At 50.5% G+C, this 11,589-nt stretch overlaps 1 protein-coding gene across 1 annotated transcript in view; it reads left to right on the top strand.

The window, feature by feature from the left end:
* Positions 1-544: 544 nt before the first annotated feature.
* LOC138293765 (uncharacterized) overlaps positions 545-11,589 on the top strand; it is a 45,701-nt gene continuing 34,656 nt past the window's right edge. Inside the window, exons 1-3 of the mRNA XM_069233107.1 lie at positions 545-654; positions 2,652-4,771; positions 6,882-6,977. Coding sequence (XP_069089208.1) covers positions 3,292-4,771; positions 6,882-6,977 — 1,576 coding nt within the window. The 5' untranslated portion in view covers positions 545-654; positions 2,652-3,291. The remainder of the gene's footprint in view (positions 655-2,651; positions 4,772-6,881; positions 6,978-11,589) is intronic.

Raw genomic sequence — 11,589 nt, 5'->3', positions numbered from 1 at the left:
CTCCTGTAAAAGGTATGATGAATGAGCTCCTGTGAAAGCTCTGATGAATGAGCTCCTGTGAAAGCTCTGATGAGTGAGCTCCTGTGAAAGCTCTGATGAGTGAGCTCCCAGAGGGAGGTCCCCTGATTACACTTCTGACTGGAGGGTGCAGGATGGTTGGGGCACGCAGGGGGCGCTGAAACACCCCAATGGAGGCAGCTAAAGCGCTGGTGATCGGACTTGTTGGCGCTATACAAAGTGCAGCCGCGGTTATGAGGCCCGGAGACTCCAGTGAAGCTCGCCCAGCGGCCCAGGAAGGGCCACAAGCAGCCACCGCGAGGGCCCAGACAGGGGGGGACACGGCGCGTGCGCGGGGTCACGCACGCTCTGGTAACTGCTTCCGGACCCCGCGTGCGCCGGAAGCTACGCACAGATGCTGTAAGAAGCCGGGCCCGGGAGACCGTTCCGTGGCTGCTGGTGCTGCCTCTGCCGCCGCTGACCCGGAAGTGATCCCACTGCCAGGCCAGAGGGGCGGGTCCGAGGCCTGTGAGGGTCTGAGGAGGAGGCGGGACTGGACAGGACCTGCTGCTGGTGCTGCCTCTGCCGCCGCCGACCCGGAAGTGAAACTCTTTTATTCACTTCCTCGCAGAGCAGGAGCTTCGACTTGAGCGGGAGGTGAGTCTGAGGAGGGCAGAGGGAGGGGGCAGGACCCGGTGCACTTTAAGGGGAGGAGGTGAGTCTGAGGAGGGCAGAAGGAGGGGGCAGGACCCGGTGCACTTTAAGGGGGGGTGAGTCTGAGGAGGGGAGAGGGAGGGGGCAGGAGCCGGTGCACTTTAAGGGGGGGTGAGTCTGAGGAGGGCAGAGGGAGGGGGCAGGACCCGGTGCACTTTAAGGGGGAGGTGAGTCTGAGGAGGGCAGAGGAAGGGGGCAGGACCCGGTGCACTTTAAGGGGAGGAGATGAGTCTGAGGAGGGCAGAGGGAGGGGGCAGGACCCGGTGCACTTTAAGGGGAGGTGAGTCTGAGGAGGGCAGAGGGAGGGGGGAGGACCCGGTGCACTTTAAGGGGGGGAGGGTGAGTCTGAGGAGGGCAGAGGGAGGGGGCACGACCCGGTGCACTTTAAGGGGGGGGTGAGTCTGAGGAGGGCAGAGGGAGGGGGCAGGACCCGGTGCACTTTAAGAGGAGGAGGTGAGTCTGAGGAGGGCAGAGGGAGGGGGCAGGACCCGGTGCATTTTAAGGGGGAGGTGAGTCTGAGGAGGGCAGAAGGAGGGGGCAGGACCCGGTGCACTTTAAGGGGGGGGGGGTGTCTGAGGAGGGCAGAGGGAGGGGGCAGGACCCGGTGCACTTTAAGGTTAGGAGGTGAGTCTGAGGAGGGCAGAGGGAGGGGGCAGGACCCGGTGCACTTTAAGGGGGGAGGTGAGTCTGAGGAGAGCAGAGGGAGGGGGCAGGACTCGGTGCACTTTAAGGGGGGGGGTGAGTCTGAGGAGGGCAGAGGGAGGGGGCAGGACCCGGTGCACTTTAAGGGGGGGTGAGTCTGAGGAGGGGAGAGGGTGGGGGCAGGACCCGGTGCACTTTAAGGGGGGGCGGTGAGTCTGAGGAGGGTAGAGGGAGGGGGCAGGACCCGGTGCACTTTAAGGTTAGGAGGTGAGTCTGAGGAGCGCAGAGGGAGGGGGCAGGACCCGGTGCACTTTAAGGGGGGAGGTGAGTCTGAGGAGAGCAGAGGGAGGGGGCAGGACCCGGTGCACTTTAAGGGGAGGAGGTGAGTCTGAGGAGAGCAGAGGGAGGGGGCAGGACTCGGTGCACTTTAAGGGGGGGGTGAGTCTGAGGAGGGCAGAGGGAGGGGGCAGGACCCGGTGCACTTTAAGGGGGGGTGAGTCTGAGGAGGGCAGAGGGAGGGGGCAGGACCCGGTGCACTTTAAGGGGGGCGGTGAGTCTGAGGAGAGCAGAGGGAGGGGGCAGGACCCTGTGCACTTTAAGGGGGGTGAGTCTGAGGAGGGCAGAGGGAGGGGGCCGGACCCGGTGCACTTTAAGGGCAGGAGGTGAGTCGGAGGGCAGAGGGAGGGGGCAGGACCCGGTGCACTTTAAGGGGGGGGTGAATCTGAGGAGGGCAGAGGGAGGGGGCAGGACCCGGTGCACTTTAAGGGGGGGGCGTGAGTCTGAGGAGGGCAGAGGGAGGGGGCAGGACCCGGTGCACTTTAAGGGGGGGTGAGTCTGAGGAGGGCAGAGGGAGGGGGCCGGACCCGGTGCATTTTAAGGGGAGGGTGGTGAGTCTGAGCAGGGCAGAGGGAGGGGGAGGGGGGAGGACCCGGTGCACTTTAAGGGTGAGGGTAAGTCTGAGGAGGGCAGAGGGAGGGGGCAGGACCCAGTGCACTTTAAGGGGGGGCGTGAGTCTGAGGAGGGCAGAGGGAGGGGGCAGGACCCTGTGCACTTTAAGGGGGCAGTGAAGTCTCAGAGCCCAGACCCCCCCCTTTTATTTATATTTTTAGACCTACAATTCCTTTCATAATACATCTACTATATACGAGTATTGTGCACTTTTACTGGTTCATATCTTTCTGGTTTATACAAATTAGGGGTTTTCTCTGATCACACTGGCCTTAGTGAGGCAGGAAGGAGTATTTTGACCTAATTGTCCTCTGATGACGTTCTCTTCTCTCTTTTCTTCCCCTCTGCAGACACTTGAGACTTAAACATCATTATATCGGAATGGGGAGAACGCAGGCTCCAGGAAAGAAAGTGAAAGTGCAGCGGTCACCTCAATCCGTAAGAGCCACACTCCCATCTTCTCCTGTCCATGACGTCTCAGCTTCAAGATCCCGAAATAATGCTCAGATGGACCTTAAGCTGGAGTCCCTTTCAGGGAACCTGTCCCACATTATCCTCTTATCCATGCTGGAGCAGTTGGAAGCCAAACTGGATGACTTGCAGAATACCCTAAAGGACGTACCGTCTAGAGTCGCTGGGCTTATGGAGCAAATCTGGATTGCAAAGAGTCAATATCCCCTTCCAAATGCTGGGGTGTCTTTGGAGATGGTTTGTCCAATGAGCATTAGAGATTGTGCTGTTAGCCAGTCTCCTGCGACACCTCAGCTGGACAGGCCAGGTGACCCAAGCTTGTGTCTTCAGCCAGTGTTTGCTGATAGGCATGCACCAAAGCAGGACTGTAGGCTCTCCTCTCCAACCTATGTTAAAGTGCGCCCAGATGAGTCAAGTCTTTATCTACAAGCAGTGTTGCCAGATCGACATGACCCACTGCAGGGCAGGAGCATGCAACCTGGGTTTTAAGATGTACATGAGTTGCAGCAGGACCAGTACATGCATCCTGGGTTTCCAGATGGAAATGAACTAAAACAGGATTGTACTGAATCCAGGTGCCCTCAGACAGATCATTCAGTGAGATCACTGAATGGAAAGATGTGTCTTCAGCAGGAATTTGTTGATGGGCACACACCACAGCAAGACCACAACATACAGCCAGTGTCCCCAGAAGAGAGGGAACCAGATAAGCACCTGAAGCCAGAACCATCCCCTTTGTCTGCTAATAGTTGGGACCAGCAACAGAACTTCTGCCCACACCCACTATTTCCTGCTGGAGATGAGCCACCGCAAAACCACTGTAAAAAGCCTGTGTTACCAAATGCAAAGGAACCAGAGGAACAAGTGCAGGAAGAGTTGATGTGTTTTGATTGCCAAGATCCCCAGGAGAACCAGTGCCTACAACCTGTATCACCTGATGGAAAGGCACCATGTGGACACTTACAGTCTGGGTTATTGTCTCTTGATGGCTTCGGGTCACAACAAACCCATTGCCTACAGTTAGCATTTCAAGATACCCAGAGTCAACAACACCTGTGCTTGAAACAGGAATTTCCATATGCACAGGGTCCAAATGTGGACTACGAGCTAGAGTCTTTACATCGAGAGCTAGAATCAATGCGTCCTGAAGCACAGGAACCAGATCAGAACTACAAGGTGGAACCACTACACCCTGTGGAGCAGGATTCAAATCAGAATGACAAGCTAGAACCACCCTGGTGTGATGCACGAGGTTCATATCAGAACGACAAGCTAGCACCACCCTGTACTGACGCACACAGTTCATATCAGAACAGCAAGCTAGAACCACCCTGTAGTGATGCACAAGGTTCATATCAGAAAGAGAAGCTAGAACCACCCTGTACTGATACACAAGGTTCATATCAGAACGACAAGCTAGAACCACCCTGTACTGATGCACATGGTTCATATCAGAAAGAGAAGCTAGAACCACCCTGTACTGATACACAAGGTCCATACCAGAACGACAAGCTAGAACCACCCTGTACTGATGCACAAGGTTCATATCAGAACGACAAGCTAGAACCACCCTGTACTGATGCACAAAGTTCACATCAGAACGACAAGCTACAACCATCCTGTAGTGATGCACAAGGTTCACATCAGAACGACAAGCTAGAACCACCCTGTACTGATGCACAAGGTTCATATCAGAACGACAAGCTAGAACCACCCTGTACTGATGCACAAGGTTCCTATCAGAACGACAAGCTACAACCACCCTGTAGTGATGCACGAGACTCGGATCGGAACTCCGTACTCGAACCACTGCGTCCTGAATCAAAAGATAAGCATCAGAACTACAAGTTAGAACTGCTCTGTTCTGATGAGCGGGGTCCTTCTGTGCCCCCATCATGCCTAGGACTGGATACAAGTACTGCAGATCAGGATGCCCTCACAAACTCAATGGAGAGAGGAAATACAAAATCGCATATATTGCTGTTAAAAGCCTTCCCAGGTATGTGTTTCGGTATAAACGGACACTCAAATGCATACTAACTAGCTCCTCAAAATGCATATTGTCAGATTTCAGTAAGTCTCCGAGGAGAGGATTATGGTTTGGGAGAACCCCCTGAGCGATACTGACCCCCCAGAGTACGAGTACACTGGGTTCAGATGTGTCCCTGCGTTCCTCCCCCTTGTTTCTAAACAGCACTGCAGCCTTCCTGTGCAGAAACAGTCCTGGTAATGGGACTCTGCATGAGACAAGTAGAACAGTAGCTCTCATCCCTCCTTGTTTATCCCCATTCCAGGCGGAAGAACTGGGAATATCGCTATTCATGGGAGGAATCACTGGCAGAAATCAAACTTCATTGTCAGATGCAAGTGATGTGGTATTCCTTGAGAATAGCCAACATGCACAATCTAGAGAGTGAATTGTGTTTCCTGTTGCACAGTTACAATGGGTAAGACACAGCCCTGTCCAGTTCCTGATACAAAAATCAAAGTATGTACTCAGCCTCAACAACAGAACAGTGATGTTCTTGCCACTGCAGGGTTCTCCAACTCAGATACACTAAGTGCTTTGTTATGTGTCACCTGTGAGTTCACCCATCCGACTTCTAGCTCAGTCCTAACTGTGTTTTCAATTGCTTTATGGGCAGGACAAACATAGCAGTGATCTTGCTTCATCTGCATCCTGCCTTTAGAGAACTCTTTTTACCAATGTAAATGTCATTGCATCATCACTTGTAACATGCTGAGTTAGGGTTTGCATGGCTGCAGTGTCAGTTACAGATTGTGGGTCTAACCATAGCTTGCAAATTTCAGTGGTTTGTCCAGTTTTAAGTCTTAACCATAAATACCATAAATAAATGCACCCTCGTTTTTTAAGTGAATTTCTGAGGTTTATTTTAAAGAACTGTTAAGGTGCTATAACAAAACCAACTATAACTTCATGTTAACCTTTTTCATTGACAATATATTAGGGATAAAGTACCCCCTGCCGTTCATTATAAGGATATTGCAAGTCAACTAGGAGTTCCATAACCATATAGAAGAATTTCACGAAGGCAGAGTTCCTTCATGAGGTTTTTGTCAGGCAGTCACCTGATATTCCTGCAAGAGTGAGCTGGAGTGTGAAGCTAGGTCCCCACTCTACCACCTGGCACAATCCACCCGACCTAGAAACAGTCAAGGCAACTGTAGCCCCATGGGGAAGAGGAGAATGGGGAAAGAAAATACTGTTTCTGATTCTAAGCTCCCTGGATTCTGTCTAGCATTCTGCCCAGGAATTTCCGTTCTGCTGCTACGTCCTACGAGACAAGGTACTCTGGTTAGTCATATACGTACAGCTATAGTCCCCCTCCCTAAACCCAGAGTGATGTATGGTACCTTTGTGATCTCTCTTCTCACTTGAACCTGCTTTCTCGTAAGTGTTCTGACAGGGAGTGCTTATATTGACAGAAACTCTGCAAGTGACAAACCTTGAGAAAGATAGACAGGAGTGGTTATTTTACAATGACTCAGATATGCGAATATTTGTACCACTTAATTGGGCAAGGAACAGGATACATACCACAGTGCTATTGGACCATGCTGGAAACCTTCGAACCGACATTCTAAATGGGGTAGACAGTTATCAGTTAAGGCATCAGAATAAGCAATCTTAAATCATGTGTTCGAGTTCAGGGTACACAAACCTTTTGTTTCAACACAAAGTTTGTCAAATAGGTAGTGAGTTAACCCACTCACAGTACTTGTTAGGCCTTAATAACTATATATATATATATATATATATATATATTGAACACTACATGAACAATCATAATCGTATGCCAGTAAATAGTAATAGATGTTCCCACACAGCATGCTTTCTCAATATTCAGGCTGATTTCTGTTTACAGAAACTGTTAAACGATTTTCACAGTTTCACTGGAATGCCCAGTGAAAGTTATAGGCTTCCAGAAGATTCACAGCGAAAAATATTGGGCTTCAAAAAATAGCTCTATAACTAAATATGAACAAGGACACGATTAGTAAGATACTAAAATTGCCACCATGCGCACATATTACAGCCTTTAAATCTTCTTTTGTTGTGAAAATATCTAACCTTTTTTTTTCCACAGAAGGAACGAGGCGTGGGGCAGCGAGGCAGCGAGGAAGAAGTGAACCTGATGAAAAGAAAACTCCTGCACCGAGGATGCCAGAATGCCCGGAAACAGGTGAGTCAGAAACTGACACAGGATTACCTGCAAGAGGGGTGGGACGTCAAGCACCAGAAAGCGGGCAAACTTAAATAGCTGATCACTTGCACCTCACCTAACACGGGCGTTGCACATCGAAAGACCGCTGCATGTACGTGACATCTCCCAGTCCGTGTTTCCTACCCCGGAGGGCTGCAAAAGATCTTCACTGGACCACAGGTACAGGGTATGGTTGGTAAAAGCCCAACAATACAACCCCCTCCTCCCCCCAATAGTCCCGCCTGTAGGCTTTGGTTCAAAGGGTATCTGTGATGAAAAAGCTATACAAGTCTAGTAGGTTCCCAAGTATAATCCTCTGGTCCGTATCCTTTCCAGTCAATTAGATAATATAGTTTGTTGCTTTAACTTCAAATTCTGGTCCTTTGTTTGTCAACAGGGCTGGTGGTTTCTGTGGGAGAACGGTTCCAGGGGCAACAGGCATCAATGAATGAATGTGAAATACGGGATGAATGCGCATTGTTCTTGGCAGGTCCAATTTCGTGGCCAGATAGTTTAGCTTTTTTAAGATCTTGAACGGTCTGATGTATCGAAACTGAAATTTTCTTGGACCCATCAAGCAAATATTTTATGTGGAAAGCCAAACGTCTTGGTCTTCCAGTAGGAGTAGACCTGGTTGTCAATGTTTATTTGCTTGTGCTTTGTACTGTGTCTTGGCACTAGACAGATTGTCTTGTGCCTTGCGATGTATTCTTTTTAATTGGTCTAAGAACTCCATCACTATGTGTGTGGTTAAAGTTGGGTCACATCAATCCCCAACATTTGAGGATGATAGCCGTAACTGCGTTACAAGGGAGTATGACCAGTTGAATTGTTATTGACATTGTTGTAGTCAAACTGAGCCACCCAAAGCGACTAATGAGCTTGTGATCTTCCTTTCCTTGTTCTACTGATTCTTGTTGTAGGACGTCTTTGCCTGTGATTCAGCTCCTTGAACCCTTTCCCAGGGAATGATGTAAGGGCACTCATTGAGCTAATCTATGTAATCATGTCCTAAAAGTGAAAGAGCATCTGCCTTCCCATGACCGCAACCAGGTTGGAACTGTATTACAAAATCATACTCGTTAAAAAAAAAAATGAATCCACTGTAACTGTTGTGTAGACCAGGCACCAGCAGATTTTAGGAATTTTAGATTTCTGTGCTGAGTTAGGGTTTGCCTGGCTGTAGTGTGAGTTACGGATTGTGGTTCTAACCATAACTTGCAAATTTCATTGGTTTGTCTGTGTAGGAGGCTGACCTGGCTTATAGTGGGTACCTGATGGTACTTACACCTTGTGCCAGGTCCATTTATCCCTTATTAGTAGATTAGTAGTGTTCTAGCAGCTTAGGCTGATAGAGGTAGCTATAGCAGAGCAGCTTAGGCTGAACTAGGAGACATGCAAAACTCCTACTATACCACTTATATCGTATAGCACTATATCATAAGAAACACAATACTCATAGTTACTAAAAATAAAGGTACTTTATTTTAGTGACAATATGCCAAAAGTATCTCAGAGGATATACTCCCTTAGGAGGTAAGTAAAATACACAAAATATACACACAAACCAAAATCAGGTAAGTAAACAGTTAGAAAAGTAGTGCAAATACTGTAGAATACAATAGGATGCAATAGGTAGAAATAGGTCTAGGGGCAACACAAACCATATACTCCAAAAGTGGAATGCGAACCACGAATGGACCCCAGGCCTAGTGTAGTGTGGAGAGGGTCGCTGGGAGTGTAAGAAAACACTAAGGGTGTCCAAGATACCCCACCCAAAGACCCTGAAAAGTAGGAGTAAAGTTACCCTACTACCCCAGAAAGACAGTAAAGTCGAGATAGGGGATTCTGCAAAGGCAACAACTGACAGCAAAGCACTGAAGGTGGATTCCTGGACCTGAGGAACTGCAAAGGAATGGGACCAAGTCCAAGAGTCAAGCAAGTGTCCATAGGGGGCAGGAGCCCACTAAACCTCAGATGGAGGTGCAAAAGGGCTGCCTCCAGGTCGAAGAAGCCGAAGATTCTGCAACAACGGAAGGTGCCAGAAACTTCTCCTTTGGTCAGAAGATGTCCCACGGCGTGCTGGAAGATGCAGAGTTGTTTCCCTGCAGAAAGACCGCAAACAAGCTTTGCTAGTTGCAAGAGTCGCGGTTGAAGACAATGGGTGCTTCCCGGGCCCAGGAAGGACGAGGAGGTCGCCCCTTGGAGGAGGAGACAGAGGGGGCGCTCAGCCACACAGAGAGCCCACGCAGAAGCAGGCAGCACCCACAGCACTTGAACAGGCGTTCAAGAAATCTGAGCACGGTGGTCGTCTCAACACAACAAAAGAGGGTCCCACAAAGTCGGTGGTTAACTCAGCGAGTTAAGCAATGCAGTACGCAGTACTGGGGACCTGGGCTGTGCTGTGCACGAAGAATTCCTTGCAAAAGTGCACAGAAGCCCTAGCAGCTGCAGATCGCGCGGTACACAGGATTACTGTCTGTCGTGGGGAGGCAAGGACTTACCTCCACCAAATATGAACAGAAGGACCACTGGACTGTTGGATCCAGCTCCTGTGTTCCAGGGACCACACTCGTCAAGATGAGAGGGGACCCAGAGGACCGGTGATGCAGAAGTTTGGTGCCTGCGTTAGCAGGGGGAAGATTCCGTCGACCCACTGGAGATTTCTTCTTGGCTCCCAGTGCAGGGTGAAGGCAGACAGCTCTCAGAGCATGCACCACCAGGAAACATTCGAGAAAGCCGGCAGGATTGGGCGCTACAATATTGCTGGTAGTCGTCTTGCTACTTTGTTGCGGTTTTGCAGGCGTCCTGGAGCAGTCAGCGGTCGATCCTTGGCAGAAGTTGAAGAGAGAGATGCAGAGGAACTCTGGTGAGCTCTTGCATTCGTTATCTGACGAGAAACCCACAGGAGAGACCCATAATAGCCCTCAGAGGAGGATTGGCCACCTTACCAGGTAAGCACCTATCAGGAGGGGTCTCTGATGTCACCTGCAGCACTGGCCACTCGGAGGCCTCCACTGTGCCCTCACACCTCTGCATTCAAGATGGCAGAGGTCTGGGACACACTGGAGGAGCTCTGTAACAAAACCAACTATAACTTCATGTTAACCTTTTTCAGTGAAAATATGTTAGGGCTAAAGTACCCCCTGCCGTTCATTATAAGGATATTGCAAGTCAACAAGGAGTTCCATAACCATATAGAGGAAGGAGGCCGAATGCAGAGTTACTTCATGAGGTTTTTGTCAGGCAGTCACCTGATATTCCTCCAAGAGTGAGCTGGAGTGCGAAGCTAGGTCCCCACTCTACCACCTGGCACAATCCACCCGACCTAGAAACAGTCAAGGCAACTCTAGCCCCATGGGGAAGAGGAGAATGGGGAAAGAAAATACCCGTCTTCAGTCACAGTGCCCTGCAGAGATGCGTGGCTAAGAGAGAGAGCCCTCCCCTGTGCAAGACCTTTTAAGTGGGGGCAGAAGTGTTCAGTAGGGCTGCACCTCTGGTCTATCCAGATTTCCCACATCACTTCTCCACCCTGTCCCAACCTTCCTGCACAGTTCTGGCATAGCTCAAAATGACGTAGGCCAGGAGGTAGTTGCCACATGTGCTCTGAGAGACTCAGCCCCTCCGTGACATTCCTTCTAGGGCCTCCGAGGCCTGGCTCCTGGCACAGAATGACAGCTGGTTGATTAATGCAAGGCCCTCCTCGGGCAGCTGGACAGAGCAATACTGGCCCTTTATCTTGAGCTGAGTCTGAAAAAATGACACTCCTGGATGACCCATCAGCTGTACAGATATGCTTTTGTGACCTACTATGTTATTCTTTTCATATATATTACACTGTACATTGGTGTGACTCTGGGTTGGGTTGGGTGCAAAGTTACTTAGTGTGTGGGGGCGCCCTAGCACTAGCCAAGGTGCCCCCACATCGTTCAGGGCAAATTCCCCGGACTTTGTGAGTGCGGGGACACCATTACAAGCGTGTACTATACATAGGTCACTACCTATGTATAGCGTCACAATGGTAACTCCAAACATGGCCATGTAACATGTCTAAGATCATGGAATTGTCACCCCAATACCATTCTGGTATTGGGGGGGACAATTCCATGATCCCCCGGGTCTCTAGCACAGAACCCGGGTACTGCCAAACTGCCTTTTTGGGGTCTCCACTGCTGCCAACCCCTCAGACAGGTTTATGCCCCCCTGGGGCCCAGGCAGCCCTGGCCCAGGAAGGCAGAACAAACTATTTCCTCTGAGAGAGGGTGTTACACCCTCTCCCTTTGCAAATAGGTGTGAAGGGCTGGGGAGGAGTAGCCTACCCCAGCCTCTGGAAATGCTTTGATGGGCACAGATGGTGCCCATCTCTGCATAAGCCAGTCTACACCGGTTCAGGGATCCCCCAGCCCTGCTCTGGCACGAAACTGGACAAAGGAAAGGGGAGTGATTACTCCCCCTGACCAGTACCTCCCAGGGGAGGTGCCCAGAGATTCTCCAGTGTGTCCCAGACCTCTGCCATCTTGGAAACAGAGGTGTTGGGGGCACACTGGACTGCTCTGAGTGGCCAGTACCAGCAGGTGACGTCAGAGGCTCC

Source organism: Pleurodeles waltl, chromosome 4_2, assembly GCF_031143425.1.
Source record: "Pleurodeles waltl isolate 20211129_DDA chromosome 4_2, aPleWal1.hap1.20221129, whole genome shotgun sequence".
NCBI lineage: Eukaryota > Metazoa > Chordata > Amphibia > Caudata > Salamandridae > Pleurodeles > Pleurodeles waltl.
The sequence above is the reverse complement of the archived record's forward strand: the minus strand, read 5'-3'. Positions and strand labels throughout refer to the sequence as shown.